Here is a 20,769-nt window from a genome sequence, read left to right as displayed (position 1 = left end):
GGTGGAGCCCAATAGATGGTTCAGCTCATTACAGTGGCCTTTGCTGGGCGGATGCTACGCTGAAAACTCGATGGCCAGGGTCTACCAGGCAGGGATGTATTGATCCGCTGCCAAGATTCGTAATATCACCTCCTGTGGGCAGATTTCACAGGCTCTTCATCTTGCAGACACTCCTCAGGGTCAACCTGACAAGAGGCATATGTCCTTAACTTTCCTAATTAATACGTTATTGAGAACTTTTAGCCACACATTTGCTTGTGTGTGTGTGTGTTTCGTGCCTGATTTTTTTGTTTTGAGCATCCAGTCTTGAGATGTCTTTAAGCAACCTCAACCACATCAGCAATGCGTCTGCTAATAACCGAAACTGGTCATGACCCCTTTATGACCACCCAAGGGTGAAAAGAATTAACGCAGCAGACTTTCGCATGCCAGAAAAATTTCATCAGGAGGCACTCTCAGTGTTTAGTCATCCTGGTTTTTGACTCCGGGACGTGTTCGACTAATTAAGTGAAAATTACAGTGAGGCTGTTACTCAAAGGTCCTTCTATGCCAGAGCATTTCACGCCTTGCATTTTAATTGTAATGCATTATCTATTGACTTAACTCTGTTTGAAGGCCATGTCTAATGAACTAGATACTACAAATACAGTCACTGACCAATATATGCTTACATTGGGCACAATGGTATATTGCTAATAATAGTGGCATTTAAGCAATTAGTTGTTCATTTAAATGATGAATGACTAGAAGATCCTGAAAATGTATTTATTAAATTTAGAAATTATTATTATTATCATCATCATCATCATCATCATCATCATCATCAATATTTTCAGTATAATAAATATTAATTTAAATAAAAATTTAATTTAATTAAACGAATTTCAGGAAATTTCTATTGTCAGTCATCACTTAAATGAACGATTAACTGCTTACACAAGCACTAAAATTATCAATATATTTTTAATTGTACCATAATTTACTTAAATATAATATTGATTTATTTTTAAACAACAACAACAATAATGTTTAAAAAAATAAATATTATTTTTAAGTAATTTATGGTACTTTTAAAATAATAATAATTGTGATGTTAATGCAATTAATTGTGAATTTAAATGGTGACTGACTAGAAAATCCTGGAAGTTGATTTATGACATTTGAGGCTGTTGTTGTTGTTTCTTGCCTTGAGTCACCTGCTAACAGTACAACTGAATTTTATGCAAAACAGCAAAGAAAACAAGAGAAAGAAAGATTAACAGAATATTTTAGCCATCAAAATGGCATAAGTAGACAGAGATGTGAATAATGTGTTCAGAAAAATAATAAAAAAGGATAAAAAAAATGTAAAAAGATAGTGTTATTTTAAGTCTAATTTTTTTCCTGCCTGCTGTTTTTGGAACATTCATGCTCCTTACTGACACTTGAGTTGTACCAGTAATTTACAATGGAAAAATTGTGCCACTATTGCACATGTCAAGATTATCAAATCAAAGAGAACATATCAAGCAGGTGTGGAAATGAGTCAAGATGTCACCTTCCCACCTTCGTTCTGGAACGTCAATCCGACATCTAGCCAAGTTGCCTACACTCCTTAGGTTAATACCTTTGTCACTACAGCTTATGCCAATTTTTTTTTTTTTTTAAATAATATATAATAATAATAATGTATAATTCTGGAATTAGCCTGACACTGCAATAAAATAAATAAATAAATACTATATATATATATATATATATATATATATATAAAATGATTTCTATTTTTATTATTCTGACTTGTGCTGAAAACTTCTAGTCTACGAGCTGTAGGAGGGAAAAAAGTAGCCTATTTTACTTATCTACAGATAGAGCTGACACTGTTGAACAAAAGCAACCTTTTCTTTTTGCCATTCTTTATGTCCTGATGGAATATTGTGGTTTTTAAACCCTCAGGCAATGCTTCAGTATGTTGACCTCATCCATATCTGTTACTTCTGTAGTGAAGCTGGTGCAGGACGCTAGTCAGCGATAAGAGTTTCATTCTGCCTCACTCGATCATACTTCTGAAGCTCCTATTTTGATTTATGCTTTCTTGCATCCTAGAATTTATTTAAGGATTTTTTTTTTAAGTATTCACAAAGCTGTGGTGTTGTTGCCCACATATTGATTGTCCAAGATGCCCTGGGGCGCCTTGACAGAATTCTAAACAAGAAAATAGCTCAGATAGAGAAAACTAGTTTATCCTTCTAGACTGGGTACCAGCCTGGATTTACATAGACTGAAATTCTGCTGTATATGCCAAAGACAGGAAGTACTAAATTAAAAGCGAGACAGAACCGTAAAGATGTGTGTGCAAAAACTCTGTGATGCACATAAACAACAATCAAACAGAAGTCAGCTGGATGTCACCATGCAGAAATCATCCAAAAAGCAGCAAGAGATACGCTGTCTATCTCTTTAACATCCTAATTATTTCTCCTTGACATCATTGGAATGACATCAAGAAAACAGAATTTTGTTGGAAGTCTCCCACTTCTCAGACAGAAAAAGACCCCTGAAGTCTCACACATTTCCTCTAGAGTTTCAAAAGAGATCTCATAAATGTTACAAACTGTGTTTGAATATGCCAAGATGCCATAGTCTGAAATCAATAGCCAGATATTTTAAAATAAACTTGAATATTTTTCATTAAACTCTACCAAAACCAAGCTGTCTGAGTTTTGATATCCAAATGTTCCTCAACATTTCTAAGGCATTAATGTATAATTGTATTGCATTTTATTAACATAAACATATGTTATAAACATAATATATATATATATAGATATATATAATGAAAAATGTCATTTAAAATCATATGCATATGTGTGTGTGTGTATGTGTTTATGTATACCTTAAAAAGGTCATTTAAAATCATAAACCATTAAAATCAGATGACTTCAATGCTACAAATAACTTACATCACAAAGACATGATATTTGGAGGAATAAAAAAAGCACATCTAATGCACTGTAGGATTCATTCGCTTAATCCAGGATTATTGTGCCTGTTTTGATGGTTAATCAAGCACTGGCTAATGCCATGGTGACATGGGTTTGCATAATACTTCAGACTTAAAGGAGGAATTGAATTATCCAAACTGAAAAAAAGGCAGAAACCATATAAGAGCCATTCCCCAGGGTTTCTATCAGCGATATCAGATGTATAGACCTACTGTACAATCGAACTGAAGTCTCTTTCTTAATGACATGTACACTTATCAAATTCCATTCATTACACACGATTAAAACACTGATCCTCTCATCCTTATAAAGATCTTAATTTGTTCGGCATGTTGAACATCTCTATTCTTTCTCGTAAAATCTAGCCTCATTACTCAAAGAAGTCAGAATGTTAAGTGTCTACGGCTATACCAACACATTAACAATCAGCCGTGAACCATGACTGCTTTATAATGGTAATAAAACGTGCACATTTACAAAACAGAGTAAGGATCAGATACATTTATGATCCCATTTATGTCATGTGATCTCACATTATCCCTGTAATTGAGCTATAGTACATGTATGTGGGCATGTAATGTACATCCCTGCTTCATTTACCTGCAAAATATCCATTTTATTTTATATGTATACATTTTTATTTTTATTTTATTGCTGCTATGGTACAAATTCAAATGGTAATTTGCAACCCAAGTTTGTTCTAATATAAAATGTTGTGTGTCCAATCAAATCTACATAATATTTGGTTGAAATTCATCATTTTTAAAAAGCCAGCCAAACTGGAAAGATGCCAACATCTGGTTTTGCATTTTTGCATATTAAGCTGTCTAATACAATATTTGGCACAGTGTTTGCTCATTACAATTTTTATTAAATTCAAGATTTCAATCACATGTTTTTGTTTACTTTTGTACAATAAAAAGCTTTGATACTTTGTTGGATCACAATTGATCAGCATTAGATGTAAGATCCGGATCCTAAAGCGAAAACCAGTCGAGAAGCACAGAGTATGTACGGTTTTGCATGGCTTTTCATCCTCAGCATATTTTATTTTTCCAATACAAATTACAGTAATATGTTTATGGCAGACAAGTAATTTGCACACATAACAGAGAGGATGCCGGGAAGATTAATACCCCACTTTATTTTAAGTGAAAATGCTTATTACCACAGAGACTGCCTGGGGTGAAACAGATACTCATCTTTCATTAAAACATCCACTGCTAAATACACTCGGCCTACAGCTTTGCACAACATCCATAGACCTGAAAACATACAGGCTGTTGCTTTCTCAAAGCGATCGATGTGATTATCCAGTTCAGTGCAATTGAACAACGCGATAACCAACAAATGCAGACCTGCAAAACACAAGTTCTGCTCAGACCAGTACTATTAAAGGCTCAGATGGCTTAAAGGAACAGTGTACCCAAAAATGAAAATCTCTGAAAATGTACTCACCCTCAAGCCATCCAAGATGTAGATGAGTTCATCAGACAGATTTGGAGAAATTTTGCATTACATCTCTTGATCGCCAATGGATCCTCTGCAGTGAATGGGTGTCGTCAGAATGAGAGAACAGCTGATAAAAACATAGCAATTATCCACAAATAATCAAAGTAACAAACAAATCCATCATTAAGATATTTTAACTTCAAACCTTTGCTTTCAGCTAAAATATGAGACCTATATCCAAAATGTCGCTTTCTCCAGTGAAAAAGTCATCTCGTCTGAATCAGGAGAGAAATATGCACATATCAAGCATCGTTTACAAGCAAAGTGTGTGCATGACTTGTGGATCATTGTGATGTTTTTATCAGATGTTTGGACTCTCAAACTGACAGCACCCATTCACTGCAGAGGATCCATTGATGAGAAAGTGCTGTAAAGCAAAATCTCTCCAAATCTGTTCTGAAGAAGAAACAAACTCATCTACATCTTGGATCCTGAGTGAATTTTCAGCAGATAATCTTAAATTTGGGTGAACTACTCTTAATTAATTATTTGAGATTAGGATATTAAAAAAAAGTGCTGGATCCGTCCACAGAACTATAATTTGGACAAGTAGATTACAAAAATGTATTGTCCAGTCATGCATGTACTGTATCTTAAGCCAGAAAATTTGGACTTAGTTTGAATAAGCCTGTTAGTGAATATGCCACGGTTATCAACATTTAATTCAATGCCACATGGAACAAAAATGCTGCTTTACTGTAAAATATGAGGTTGAGGTGAGGTCAAACAAGCCTGACCACTCTATATGCATGAACTAAATGCGTTAACTTCGAATACTACAGTGTACAGTCAAAAAAATATCACAATCCCATGAGTGAAGCACTGTTTTAATCTCTAAAAGGATTTTTGGTAATAAATGCTGACTTACAAGTCTAAAAGTGTTCACGTTTGCCCTTACATAAGTCCTCTCAAGTATAACAAGTCATACTGAGATGTCTCTTCTGGCAGTCAAAATGCTCTGTTTTAATTAGTAACAGATATCGCCCCCACAAATACCCAGCATTCCAATTTTCCACAAGAGTGTTTCTCTTTCAGTAAAAACGGCCCTTACTCAGACAGAAAGAGCTGCAGGAGATTGCTCAGTGTTTGGATCAGAACATCGGCTCTCACGACTTCAAATAAAAGAAATGTAAATGTAAAGAAAGGGAAAGGATTTTAACAAATAAATGCAAGGCTGTCTCATTTATAAACAGGTCATGATGCCAATAAAGCAGATTAATGTGATCTATAGATGTTAAATGTTTATATGAATGGTGCTCTGATTCATATATTCCTCATTAACTATTTGATTGTGTAATAAAATAATAGATGTCAAAATCAGCCATTTTGGTTTGTGTTGACTTTCAAAAGGAAGGAAAAACATTTCATTTGTATCTGTACTTGCTAGCTCTTTTGTACTCTTATACTGAAATGTAATGCTGGAAGGAAATTCAGTTCATCGTCTAGTACTTTAATTTTTTTGACTATCAAGTCAAAATGAAGTACAACATGCAAATGAGCTGTAGATTTGGAAAAAAATCTGCTGTACTTTGTCATTTTTCCTCAAGTTGTTTGTAGAGCATGAGGGCTCCTTATGTTTATTCAACATGAAAATGCTCCAAAATTCCCAGAATGAATTTTATTTAAACAGTTAAGCCATAAGGTTGATTCTTAGCCTGCAACAGGGGGAAACAAATGTATCTATAGACCTCGTATGTTAGTATACTCTTAAACATTTACTAGATGAACTTTTAGTGGATATACAATTATTAAAATATATAATTACAAAAATATAACATTTATTCTGTTCCTCTTCCTGCACAACACATTTTTGTCCAATCAAATGCTCTCTACAATTAGATTATCCCATCCTCTAATACCACCAACAAACTAGCAAGTAGCAAATCATCTTTTGTATCTGATGTGACTAAAGGCAATTTAAAATGAAATGGCTTTTCGAGCCATTTCATACACTCTCAACTACTGTCAGGGTTCTGTCACTTCGGTCTAGTGTAATTCATAGTTTTGTGACAGAGACCTGACACTCGCGTCATGTCATTGTTTTCATGTGAGCGTGCGCTCTCGTCTGCGTGTACTGTTTCATGTTGGAGCGTGGTGTTCAGATCCCGGCACTCATGTCTTGAGTTTCGGTTTCGTGTCGGGGTCCGGACACTCGCGCTCCATGTTCTGTCTGTTGTGGGAGTGTGCGGTCTCGAGTTCACTCGGCCGTGCGCTCTTCTGTCCACGTGTGTTGTGTTTTGTGTAGCACGCGGTTTGTGTTCAGCTGCGTGCTTTTCTTGTTGTCTTGTGTGAACAGGCGGCTTATGAGTTTTCTCATTAGCTGCGTGTTCGTGTCTTTTGTTCTAGCACATGGCTTGTGATTTGTTTTGCTGGCCATGTGCTTGTGTTTTGTTTCGTGTGAGCACATGGCTTTTTGTCTTTGATTCGGTGTGCCATGTGCTCATGTCAATTGTCTTGACCCCTCCCATCTTGTTACCTGATTATTAGTTAATTTGCCCCACATGTGGTCCCTCGTTACCCTCCTCATTTGCTCTCCATTTATTCTCCTTGTGTTTGCAGTCTTGCGTCAGTTCGTCTTCGTCTCTCCCTGGATGTGTCGTGTCCAGATCCGGCCTTGCCTTGCCTTGCCAGCCTGTTTTTCCCCCACGGGGTAGTTTTTGTTGCTGTTTTGGTTTTTTATTATTAATAAAAGCCCATTCTCTGCAGTACTGAGTCCTCGCTCCATCCTCTACAACCCTGACAACTACAGTAGATTCCTTCATCTTCAAATACATTAATTTAAAAACCGTTAGTTGTTTGCATGTTTGTTCATTTTATTCTGATCACATGTAGATGAAGAAAAAAGCCCATGCAACAGCCAATTGTTTTAGCAAGATAAATGACAGTAGTTTTAAAATGGCCAACAAGCCAATGTGATTATATTGTTTTGGTAGCGGCATTGATTCATCAGCCTGTCTCACATTGATCCGTAATGTAATTTAAAGCAAGCGGCTCTGATGATTTGACCCCATCAACAGATCTGCTCGTTGTAGGGGACGAATTAAGCCCACTACTGTTATGATCTCACAGTCTCATGTATCAGTGACACAGCTCTGCAAGAACCTGCATGCAAACATGTTTTTCTCTCTCCATATCCATTGTTCAAGCTGGATAGGAGGTTTGTGACAATATTTTTAGGAAGTCATCATATAATTTACAATGAAAAAAATGTTGCTTTTTTTTTTTTTTTTTTTTTGTGTGTGTGTGTGTGTGTGTATGTTAGACCAGTTTAAGTGTTTATGTAGTATGTTAGACTAGTTTAAGTGTTTATGTAGTTAATAAAGTCTTACTTGTATCACACTTGACGTTGTTCATTGTTTGCTCATAACTGGAGTCACTTAATCATGCAGATTTATGCTACAAGCTCTGTGTAGAATTGTACAGTAAGAAAGTAATTTCCCTTAAACAGGAAATTAACGTTCTTAGAATTGACAGACAGTTGACCCTGAGAGGTCAAGTAAATATCTACAGCGGATCTAAATATTTATAATTAATTATAACTAGTTATGATTAATTATTCATATTTCCCCATGAGCTGATTCACTACACAGTTATGTACATTAAGGTTTTATGCTTATGTATGTTCATGCTGATACAGCTGTGCAAGAACCTGCATTCAAGCTAGATATGAGCTATAGAACATTGTCAGATCAATTACTAAATGTGTAATATTATATTAGCATTACACTATATTGGGTGTCTGATATGTTGGAAAGGAGAAAAATCTAAATAAAAAATGTTGTTCACAAATGCCATGTCATCTTTGCATTCATTTAAATTTTGAAATATGTTTATAGTATTTTAAACAAAAACAAATGTTTCAATGGCTCATAAATAGTCAAGTGGTGTAACCATAAAGTAAAAATGAATCAAATATATTCTCAAACACCGTGAATAAAACTTCAGTGCACAAAAATAATAAACTTTTTACTTAACTTATTTAAAACATAAAAGTTAAAAATATCAAATCACTGTCAATAACAATAAGCTTATCGTCATTGATACTATTGCGTGTGTTTTTCACGTGCATTTGCATACGCATTAAATGTCTTCTCTCAAATCTCATTGTTGCGGTGCTTGCTACACAGCATGCGGCATCGCATTGTTTCCTGTTTATTTGTTTTTGTTATTTTAAATCATCGCGGATGAATGATACATCCGTGTAAACTGCCAATCATGCATCAGTTGTAATAGTCCTTGTCATAAGCATGGTTCAGCGATGTCAATCAAATTCACATTTCCTGGTGTTACCGTGACAAACTGTGTGTATGACTGAGAGGTCTGATCCTCAGCAGACTCCACTGTACAATGAAGAAACCACTTCTAACCTGATATCCACACAGACTCTTCTGTCCCCTTCTACACCTGACAGATACTATTTAATCATTTTTCTAGATACAGAGTGTGGCGAGACTTTATGTCAAGGGGCACATTGTGTGTTTACACCCCTGGGTTGAGGTTCAATAGTGTCTGTGCTGCTCTGCCACTGGCCATATGTACACGTTTAGATGACGGTGCCCCTGAGGCATCATCTGCCTCTTTCCTGAAGCACTTTACAACAAAAATAAGAGGAAATCGAATGGCAGTTTGGTGTTTTTCTCCTGTGGTGCCGTGCCACTTATTTCTCAACCTCTTAGCCTACAAAACAGCCTCGTCAAGCACCAATCACAGCAACCCCTATGATGTAAAGGTTAAGAAATGCCCAGCGAGCTTGTCAGTGGATTGAGCTGATATACATTGTGAAAAAACGCAATTTTAACAAAAATGCTATGGTAAAAACCTGTAGGTGGTTAACAGTAAGTTCCCTTACTATATATGGTGGACATTTAATGTAGTTTTACAGTAAAATACTGTTAAATGTACACTTTTTGACTGTCAAAAGAACAAGTCATCTTAGAATTTAAAATGAACAGATGTTAACTGACATTCCCAGAATTCCCTTTGTGCTTCACATTTGGTTTTTCATTAACATTATGTACATTCATATTTTTTACAAAATTATTCTGCCAAACATAGCTGCCAGTTTTCTGTAAAATAAAAAGGATTTGTTTATCTATCCATAGCTTAGTCTAATATTTTAGTCTAATATTTTAGTATAAACTCAAACCTTGTTTTCCATTTTTGTTAATTACAACATTTATAAACTGTAAAATGTACTGGTTGTTCTGTATAGCTGCTTGCATTCTGGCAACCACAGCTGCCAGTTTTATTCTGTGAAATCAACAGGATTTTTTTAAAAATTCTGTATTTGTTTATCTATGCATAATTTAGTCCAGTATTTTAGTGCAAACCCAAACTTTTTTCTTTTTCATTTTTGTAAATTAGTTTTAGATTGTTCTGTAAAGTTGTTTACATTTTCACTATATTTTTACAGAATTATTTTGGCAACCAGCTGTAATCAGGAGACATTCCCAGAATTCCCTTTGTGCTTCACATTTGGTTTTTCATTAACATTATGTACATTCATATTTTTTACAAAATTATTCTGCCAAACATAGCTGCCAGTTTTCTGTAAAATAAAAAGGATTTGTTTATCTATCCATAGCTTAGTCTAATATTTTAGTCTAATATTTTAGTATAAACTCAAACCTTGTTTTCCATTTTTGTTAATTACAACATTTATAAACTGTAAAATGTACTGGTTGTTCTGTATAGCTGCTTGCATTCTGGCAACCACAGCTGCCAGTTTTATTCTGTGAAATCAACAGGATTTTTTTAAAAATTCTGTATTTGTTTATCTATGCATAATTTAGTCCAGTATTTTAGTGCAAACCCAAACTTTTTTCTTTTTCATTTTTGTAAATTAGTTTTAGATTGTTCTGTAAAGTTGTTTACATTTTCACTATATTTTTACAGAATTATTTTGGCAACCAGCTGTAATCAGGATTTTTTTTTTTACAGTATATTTATTTATCTCTTCTTAACTTATTTTAGTCTAAACCCAAACCTCACGGCTGAAAAGAGAGATTAACAGCTTGTATACAAGTTACAGCACAGGTCAGTACACCTATTTTGGATTCACAACATGTTAAGGTCATGAGGGAGCACAGATAAGCATATAGATTATGGTTAAATATAGGAAATGCCAATACAAGGCCATGCCAAACCATGCTGTTTTCTTTTAATGACCCTCTTTGAGTTCCTAAAGAGCCGATAAATGACTGGTGATGGGTGGTTAATCCGGTCTATAGTAAACAATCCAGCCTGTCCAGGTCTCACGCTTATCTCTCTTTATCCAGGCATCATAATTTATTGATAGAAAAACTTGCATCCGTTTTCCATAAGCCATATGTAAATCGGAAGTCTGCTTCTCATAAGACGATCTGTTGATACAAATATGTATTGCATTCTGTGCTGTGCATTCAAGCGTTACATAAGGGAGTTTAACTCCCTGAACTTAATCCGAAATACTGATGCAATGATTAGTCTTTGTACCATATGGATTTCTTATGGTACATTACAAAACTCGTATGTGCTATAAACGTTTAAAAGCTGGTACCTGTTTAAAGTCAAAAGTGGTTTAAAGATACATAATTTCATACTTTCCTCTTAAACCAGACTGATCACACTGAATCAGATTCCATTCCACAATATGTATTCATGGCACGTTTATATATATCGCACTTGGTTGTAAAATAGCTTATGCAATCATCATCATTGAGGGAGATTCTGATGGAATATCCCTCTTGGCAGAAGCCTGGAGGTGGAACTTTAAGTTCAAGCAATTTTCAGAGGCAAACTATCCATCACAGTTCATGTCTTTGAAAAAGCAAAATTAGGCAATGCCATCCAAAAGCCTGAAAATCAAGTATTTTGCAAATATGTGCCAAGATGGTCTTTGACACATCAAGATCAAGGGCATAGATATGTTGATTATAGTAATTAAACACAGATTAAAGATTCACCACACTTTTAAAAATAATTTAAACGCCATCAGAAAAAGATGTCCACTACTGTTTCCAAAACAAATAAAAATTTAATAAATCGAGTTTACAAAATTATGGTTTTGATCAAATAAATTTAGCCTTGCTGAGCATAAGAGACATTTTCAAAAGCATTAAAAAATAGGTGAAGCTATATTTCATAAACGTCAGGGCTATCTGTTACATTTTCATTGGGACAACACATTTCACATGTTGCAATTTGATACAATTCAATTTGATACAATTCCAAATCAATATTTTCAGACTTTTCTGTAAAATCTCCCATTTTGGATTTTCTGTGAATTACCTTTTGTTTCATAACTGTTGACATTTTTCAACTTTACTATTGCATATTCTATAACTGCCTGTTTAATGGTGGTTTCCATTGTGACAGCTTATACCATATGATGTGACAACATGCCCCACTGGGCCATAAAAGTGGGAATGTTCAATAGCTTTTTGTTGCAACAAAAAAAATTATACAGAAATATACTTGCTTCCAGAAAATAAATGAATAAACAAATAAATGATTAAATCACATTCAATGTTGGTGCTAACCAGTGGTGGGCCGTCAGGGCCAGCAAAGCCTTCTCTGCTGGCCTAAACACTATCAGAATTACTGATTTACTTTTAATATATTTTTCCATGAATGTGTATTAAATTATTTCCAATAGTCTATTCTCTTCATTTCATAGCTTTTCTCTTGGTTGCACTGCTTTCAGCAGTGTATGTTTATATTAGAGCTTTTATCCAATCATATTTCAGCAATCGTGTTGCCAGGGTCAAAGAAATCTGCCTTAAGGCCTTTAGAATCAACAGTGCAGGTGTCTGTTAGCTTAAATCAATGGCAATGAAACCGTTGCTTTAACCAATCAGATTTCGAGTTGGCAACACCAGGGCCATCTAGCTGGCTAACGATAACGTCAGCATTTTCTCGTCCTTTGATTGGATGGTCAGCATACTAGCTAGCAAACAGCATCACTGTAAATAATTTTATTAAAACTTAGTAACTTTTATTACTGTTTCTCAGGTTTAGATTTTCAGTGCATTTTGAAAAAATATTTGCCTACTATATTTAGTAAATCTAAAAACAGTAGTCCTAATGACTGCGAAAAACACCACTAGAGTATGGTAGCTTAATTTTCATTTTTGACTATTTTATCGCTTGATGCGTTGTATGCTGATGTTATTTGTGCAATATAAAGCCAGGTTTAAGTTTCCGTAAGAATATCTGAGTTTCCCGAGTGGAGCTGTATTAACCGGTCTTTTCCTCCGGCCACAACGCCGCTGGCAGAGGCAGACCAGCGGGGAGATGAGAGTCACAGAGGTACGTTAAAACACATGTACACACTTTTCTTCATCGTCTTGTATGAATTATTTTAATGTTACTTGCTCAGTTTCCTATAAAGCTGTGTACTAACCAGTATTTTCCTCTCGCAGTGCGCTGGCAGACCGGCGGGGAGACTCGTGAAGACGAAATAAAGCAGTAAGAGAAAATTAAATTGTTAGGTCAACTTTAAAACACATGTAATCACCTTATTTGTTTTATACCAATGCTATCTGTAAGGTATAAATGCGTTTGGTTGAATAAATGTCTGTAAGAACATCGGATGGACTATATTTGTGTCATTTTGTTAGGTTAATGCTTGATTTACAGATGATGTGTTGCGCAATTGTTAATTGGGTTTCTTTCTTTAGTAATGGCATTCATTCTCGCTACTTAAGATACCTGTCTGTTATGTAGTGCCCTGTTATACTGCATTACTGTGTAATATGTATGGTTTCTAAAGCCGTGGCATCATTATGATGGTATGAAGAGATGGATTAATTCATGTAGGACGCCACTGAAGGCCTAGGTGTAAAATGCACGCCCGCCACTGGTGCTAACTAAATCTTAGCACCTTAATTAATGACAAATGATTAAATCACATTCAATGTTGGTGCTAACTAAATCTTAGCACCTTAATTAATGACTTTAATAAAGGTTTTCAGAACAACAAACAAGATGTCTGCTAAAATGAAGGTTTAAAGCTCACAGAGTGAAAATTGTCTGAAAGGCAGTGAGTGAAAAGAGGAAGTGAGGTCTGTGGCTTGATGGTACCTCCAGAGTCATAAACACTCAAAGTTGACGGCCTTACACAGAGATGAATGCAGTCAGGTCCACTTCACTAATGAAATAAGTCATGGTTATCCTTGAATGAAATACACACACACACAGACACACACACACAACAGCTGCACACATGTACACACCCCAACACAAAAACTCACATAAACACCAGAAGCCATCAAATTAATTTCTGAAGCAGTGCAGTTTAAATCTGAATCCCTTCTGCAGCCCTGACCTGCTGCCAATGTATATTGAATCAAGACGAATAACCTTTTTTGCAGCCTTTGTGTTTTCTGCAGCCCGACCAAGTGATTGCTTCTGGAAGCCAAAGGAGTGGATTCATTCATTTCAGGACATTGAAATGTTTTCACAAACATGGATACACTGTCATGGTCAGAAAATTATCACAGTAGCCATTTGAGCCATGATGTAAAGTAGGTTGCGACACATCTGAGGAATCTTCTATCTGCCATCTTTCAAACCTTCCCCATTCTGCTTTTAAGCTTAAAGACATTAAACGGCACAGAATAACCTCAGATTAAAGTTGGGTGTCTATGCATGATATTACTTGTTTGCTTTAACATAAGGATAAATAATCAGTTGAAAATTACATAGACAGACGAGTTTACATTTGTGGAGCGATCTGGATATGCGGTTTGTCTCATTTTATAAATCAAATTACATCGCTGAGAAAATGGATGCTAAATGACTACAAAAGCACTGCACAAAACCGTGCAGCGCAAAAAGTCGCAATAATGGTAATCAGTATTCAAATCCCTTACAGTTAGGGATGGGCGTATCGATCCGAAGTAACGTATCGATATATCGATACTGACGCGAGTATCGAAAGTATCGATACTCAAACAAAAATATCGATACTAAGGTGCGTTTTATTTACCAGTGGTTTTGTCTATTTAAATCAGTATACACATTATCCCACCGGTTACAATTGGACTGACCATAAAATAAAATTTTTCACACACTTTTCCAAAAAAAAAAAAATAATAATTGATTATTTCAAAGGGTTACTAATGACGCATCATTTGGATATTTTCATGTCTGGGAAAAATTTGGGATTAAACGGGTTAAAATGCGTTTTAAACAAAGTTAAGTGGTTTTCATTACCCATTTTACTCTTAGTAATTTAATTATTTAATACATTTCATAATTTAAAAGTTTAGAGCAGAAGTATCGAATCGGTATCGATATCGATGATACTGCCTTGAAAAATATCGGTATCGTATCGAAAACAAAATAAGGGGTATTGCCCATCCCCACAGTTATTTCATGAAACTATCATAAATAATGAAGCCCAAGTGCCACCTACAGGCCTATTATGTGAAATGTAGGCTGGCGAAATGGTGACGTGAAATTACTTTATTATATTAAAATATTTGATAATTATGCAGCATTAAGAAAGTCTTTTATGATCACCAAGCCTGCATTTATTTGATCAAAAATACATTCAAAACTGTATTTACAAAGAATAATTAAATTGTACTCAATTTAAAATAATGTTTTTCTATTTTAATATACTTTAAAATATCATTTATTTCTGTGATGCAAAGCTGAATTTTCAGCATCATTACTCAAGTCTTCAGTGTCACATGATCCTTCAGAAATCATTCTAATATGCTGATTTATTATCAATTTTGGAAAGAGTTGTGCTGCTTAATTTTTTAAAAATGTATTATAATTTTTTTGTAACCTGTGATACTTTTTGGGGGTTCACTGATAAATGAAAAGCTAAAAAGAACAGCATTTATTCAAAACAGACATGTTTTCTAACAATATCAATCTTTACTCTCACTGTTTCTATCAATTTAACAAATCATTGCTGAATAAAAACTAATTTCTTTCAAAAAATAAAAAAAATACTGACCTCAAGCTTATGAATAGTAGTGTATATTGTTACAAAAGTAATATTTTAAATAAATGCTGTTCTTTTTTAACTTTTTATTTATCAAAGAATCACAGGTGAAAAAGTATCACAGGTTTCCAACATTGATAATAAATCTAGAACATCCTGCTTTCTTCTGCAACTGTGTTGCCATTAACATTTGAAAAGGGCACACAGAAAGCATAAAACACTACAAAAAAAAAAGAGGCGAAGAACGGATGCAAGAGAGGTCACGGCAGTGATTTAAAAGCCACGTACACTTTCATGCTGCTAAAATTACATGGCAAAGGCTTTTTATTTTTGCACTATGATGTCAAATAGATGAAGCATAAACAGATGCCCTCTAAAACCTCCTTAGTTCACCAAGGTAACATGCTGAAATAATATAGTCATTTACTCCCAACAAATATGAGGTTCAGTGTTGTCCTGGGAGAATACATGTGAATGTACAAATACAACTTATGAATTTCACTGCATTAGAAAAAATATCAAACCAAGTGGTAACACGTGATGCTAGAGCTTTTCTCAAAGAATTTTTTTTTCAATATGACTTTTGTTGCATGTTTATTTTTATTTATTTATTGCTTGAAAAGTGTGCTGATATAAGAATACATCACTTATGATATTATTTAATCTAATGCTATGACATTTTGTACATTGTAAAATTGGGGGGGGCGGGGGGGTCACACAAATAAATAAATAAATAAATAAACATTTATAGAACCTACAATGTCTTTGAAAATATCTCTTTTGATTATTTCTGATCTAGAACTGACCACTGATGAAAGTCATTGTAAGTAATTTCCAAATCATCACTGTATAATTATGCTTTCCCTTTGCTTATGCAACACAAGTTATTGTCCTCTTCTTTCTTTCAGATATTCCCAGCAGGATAATAGTGAAACAATAAGAGGGGAAAATTGTGAATCGCTTCTGCCCCCCTGTGGTCATATCTTGCATTGGATTTATTAACAAATTATTTATTTCACATAAAAAATAACAGTTTTATATTTAATAATAAACATGCCCTCCAGATAATGTATATTTAGACATCTAAAAAAACAGATGCAGTAACTAAAGGTAGTATAAACTGTATTTCAGTATTACACAACAATATAAATCAGTAAAATATAAATATCTATAATCAACTATGTTTTATGGCAATGACATTACATAACAAAAACATTTCAATTACTATTGTCATTTTGCAACCTAAAAAAAATAATAATAAAATAAAATAGTTCATCTCTAAAAATAAGACTGACACTGTGCAGCTATTTTCCACATTCTTATCAGGAGCTCATATTTCTAAGATTTCAAACCATCAATCAATAAACCAAAATCCTATCTCTGGTGACCTTGCTGTTCCTTCCCCCAGTGCAGACTGATAAATGAGGTACAGATTGCAGAAGTTAAAGAAATCAAATATAAGTAATCAATGTATGCATCCAATCGTATTATAAGCCCCCGCAGGAGAACACTGTAAATAAAGTAGTCTGCAAAGCTGACTTGGCAGCTCCACAAATCTGAGAAAATTCATACCATCTATGAGAAATCCCTTCACATCTGACTCGCAATGAAAACGTAGTTTGAAAAATGAAACGGGTTATGAAAGATGACATGTTCTGTGTGGATACTATCAAAGAAAGAAACTGAATATCAAATTTAGGCAATGCTTTTCTCCTCTCTGAAATTGTTTCCAAAATATTGAAGAAAGACCACATGGCTCCATCACAATGCCAGAGATAATGGTGCCTTTAACAATGGCCTACAGCAGGGGTGGCGAACGTTGGTCCTGGCGAGCCGCAGCCCTGCAGAGTTTTGCTTCAACCCTAATCAAACACACCTGAACAAGCTAATCAAGGTCTGAACGGTTATTAGGAAGCTACAGGCAGGTGAGTTTTAATTAGGGTTAGAGCTGAACTCTGCAGGGCTGCGGCTCTCCAGGACCGGAGTTCGCCACCGCTGGCCTACAGTAATACAGAAAAACATATTAGTACAGACACCCCTCAAGTCACAAGACGGACATTCATATGGGCTAGGGCCTTCAAACTGCTATTAGATTTCAACAGGCTGTGTTTCCTTTTTTCCCACCAAAATCGACTACAGTTTTACAGAATTACAATATTTGGTTGTAGGCCATCATCTGACATCAAGGATTCTTTTATATAAAATGTTCTCTTCCGATCGACTTTAATGAAAAAAAGTGTGAGCCCAAAAGAAGTCCTCCAAACCAATCACAAACCAACAGAAACAGTTCTGGACACCAACATGATTGAGTGAACATGTTTTTTAAGCATCATTTTGATATGATCATAACTATAATGATCATAACTATTACTATTGTACTGTATATTGTAAACTACATAAACGGTACACTTGTAAATAACATATCTGTACATTCATTTAAACAATTATATGTGTTTTTTCACTATATTTGTATATCTGTATATAGTGCATTATTTATTTTTTTTCTGTTTTTCTTATATTAGTGTTATTTCATTACAAATCTACTAATATCAATCAAAGAAAGGGACTTTGGTAATACCGAAACACATCGCAGGAATATCACAAATACTTCCAGGCGCTAAATTGTTGATTGTTGCTTTCCCACCAAAATGATGTCACTTCCTGGAAGACGATGTCTTTTATTAATCAAAGAGATGCTTAAATTCATCTCCAATATTTAAGGTATTTTTAGTGGAATTTGATTGTTTTATATCTTCTCTGAAATTGTTAATAAAACAAAAAGTCATTAACATGTTTAAAATATTATGACATTATTTTCAGTTCACGTTACTAATTAATTTCACACTTTGTATAGCACTGACTTTCTTATGCTATGCTCTGTTTGTTATTTTTTATATTTCCATTAATAAAAAATTAATTAATAAAATAAATAAAAATGAATCAAAGAAATTTTGCACACTAGACTAACTGTTAACTAAAACTACGACTAAAACATTATTTATTTGAAACCTTTGACAAGAGAAAGTAAAAATGGAGAAACCTGGAATATTTCCCAAATAAATGGTCTGCTTTTTTAATCTTAGAAACTAGCATACAGCACCAGGGAACATGGAAAAAATAGGTAAACATTAAAAATTTAGTCAAATTTTTTGTCAAAATTATTCAAGATTTACCTCAAATGAATGTTCACATTAAAAAATAAATATAAAAAAGATTAAAGAAAAACTAAAAATTAGCATTGTATTGTTATCTAATCGGCCTATAAAATATGTATGATGCAGATATGAAAATGTACGGCATAGCAGGAATGACTCTTTCTAAACGCAGACGATATAATAACATTTATTCGTTTTCCCCCAAAATGCTTTACTGTGGTAACCACTATTTTTTCTCTGAAAATAAACCACGCCCCCGTAGATGACGCGGCCCACTGTGACTGGAGACACTTGTGAGGGGCGTGGCTATGGCTTATCACGGCACCGCCTATTGCGGAACATGCAAGTCAGCTGATAATGTTGTAGGAACGCACAAGTTAGAATGAACATAGGAAATCAGTGTTGTTTGTTTTGGGGTATTTTTCTCCATATCAGTGTTTGTTTAGGCGAGGACTACGATTTAGATGATAAAACTGGATTAGGACGATCGTTTGATGGCATTGGTGGTTTAAGCGGTGGTGGGGTGAGTGTTTTACTTTAGTGCGCTTCCTTTTTCGGAGTTTCTGAAATGCTTAGTTAGTGAAACACTTTACAGAAAACGCTAACGTCTGCATAACAATAACAAACTAATGTGTTATAAACTGTTTTTTTTTTCTTTTTGTTTTACAGGCGACATCGCGTTTGCTCGTCAGTTATGCTGAGCCATACCGGAGTCAGATTCTAGACTATCTATTCAGGGTGTGTTTGCGCGATCAGACTACATGTATGTAATATATAATGTATTTACCTTATAGACTGTATACATGTCAATCTGTATTTAACAGCCTAAATTTGGAGCCTCGTTACAAATCCTGAAGGTTGAAATAGGAGGCGATGCTCAGACTACAGGTACACAGAGCTCTTTCACTTTAAAACTTCTGTACAGTGAATGTGTGTTTGCATTATCTACTAGTGATGGGCAAATTAAGACTGTTTCGGGAAAAGATTCAAAGCTTCGCGAGTGTCAAAAACAGCGCCATCTGATGCATAATAAAAAATATAGCAGCCAAAAGCCTGTGAAAGCAAAGCTGAAGGCCACTGTCAAAGAAACCTGGGCTTCCATACCACCTCAGCAGTGCCACAAACTGATCACCTCCATGCCACGCCGAATTGAGGCAGTAATTAAAGCAAAAGGAGCCCCTACTAAGTATTGAGTACATGTACAGTAAATGAACATATTTTCCAGAAGGCCAACAATTCACTAAAATGTGTTTTTTATTGGTCTTATGAAGTATTCTAATTTGTTGAGATAGTGAATTGGTGAGTTTTTGTGAAATGTGAGCCAAAATCATCACAATTAAAAGAACCAAAGACTTAAACTACTTCAGTCTGTGTGCAATGAATTTATTTAATACACGAGTTTCACAATTTGAGTTGAATTACTGAAATAACTTTTCCACGACATTCTAATTTATTGAGATGCACCTGTAGATATAACGAGAAATGGGAGGAAGCTAGGCCCTATTTTGGAGCTCCCACCCCGTTTTGGAGTTCCCGCCCCCATTTGGAGATCTCCAGGCTGCAGTTATACCCTTCTCGGTGCAAGACGCTCCGTAGCCATAGGACGAAGCAGCAACCACAAATTCCATAGATCGACTCATGTTACGTGCACAAATAAAAGCCTAACAGTGTGTGTGTGTGTGTGTTTGTTTGTTTGTTTGTTGAATTTCTCTCTCTGATAAAATAATTTAGCCATTAAACTGTGGCATTAAATGCCAATATGAATATCAATATGATGTAATAGAAGAATAATGTACACATATATATGGAATTTCATATGCCAATTTTTTTTTTTTCTGAAATAATTTTTATTCTTCATATTACCTGTATGTCTGGGTGTTTAAAAATGTAATTGAATAAGTCTGAATGGAAACTTACTTGTAAAGTAAGATCTGGGGGTTCGAACATTCTGACATGCGCACGTGATTGGACAGAAAGTGAGGCTTCGTTTTTCGTTGATCACGTGATTCCCTGAAAACAATACGCGCTCCGGCACAGAGCTGCGTATGGGAAGCGAAACAACCCAAATGTGGGACGACCTGTCATAGGCGCGGCTCAATGGACCGAGCGGCGCGACCGACTCGACAGCGCAGAGAGGACGTGTTTACTAGCGCCACCGAGCTGACAGCGCGGCGCG

At 35.0% G+C, this 20,769-nt stretch overlaps 1 protein-coding gene across 1 annotated transcript in view; it reads left to right on the top strand.

Moving 5' to 3' along the window:
• Positions 1–18,924: 18,924 nt before the first annotated feature.
• The window catches only part of LOC107588298 (galactocerebrosidase-like), an 8,975-nt gene continuing 7,130 nt past the window's right edge, over positions 18,925–20,769 (top strand). The window contains exons 1-3 of the mRNA XM_016276335.1: positions 18,925–19,116; positions 19,263–19,331; positions 19,418–19,481. Of these exons, the coding sequence (XP_016131821.1) occupies positions 18,976–19,116; positions 19,263–19,331; positions 19,418–19,481 (274 nt within the window). The 5' untranslated portion in view covers positions 18,925–18,975. The remainder of the gene's footprint in view (positions 19,117–19,262; positions 19,332–19,417; positions 19,482–20,769) is intronic.

This window comes from Sinocyclocheilus grahami, unplaced genomic scaffold, assembly GCF_001515645.1.
Source record: "Sinocyclocheilus grahami isolate Dianchi unplaced genomic scaffold, SAMN03320097.WGS_v1.1 scaffold101.1, whole genome shotgun sequence".
NCBI lineage: Eukaryota > Metazoa > Chordata > Actinopteri > Cypriniformes > Cyprinidae > Sinocyclocheilus > Sinocyclocheilus grahami.
This window is presented reverse-complemented; position numbering and strand designations above follow the sequence as displayed.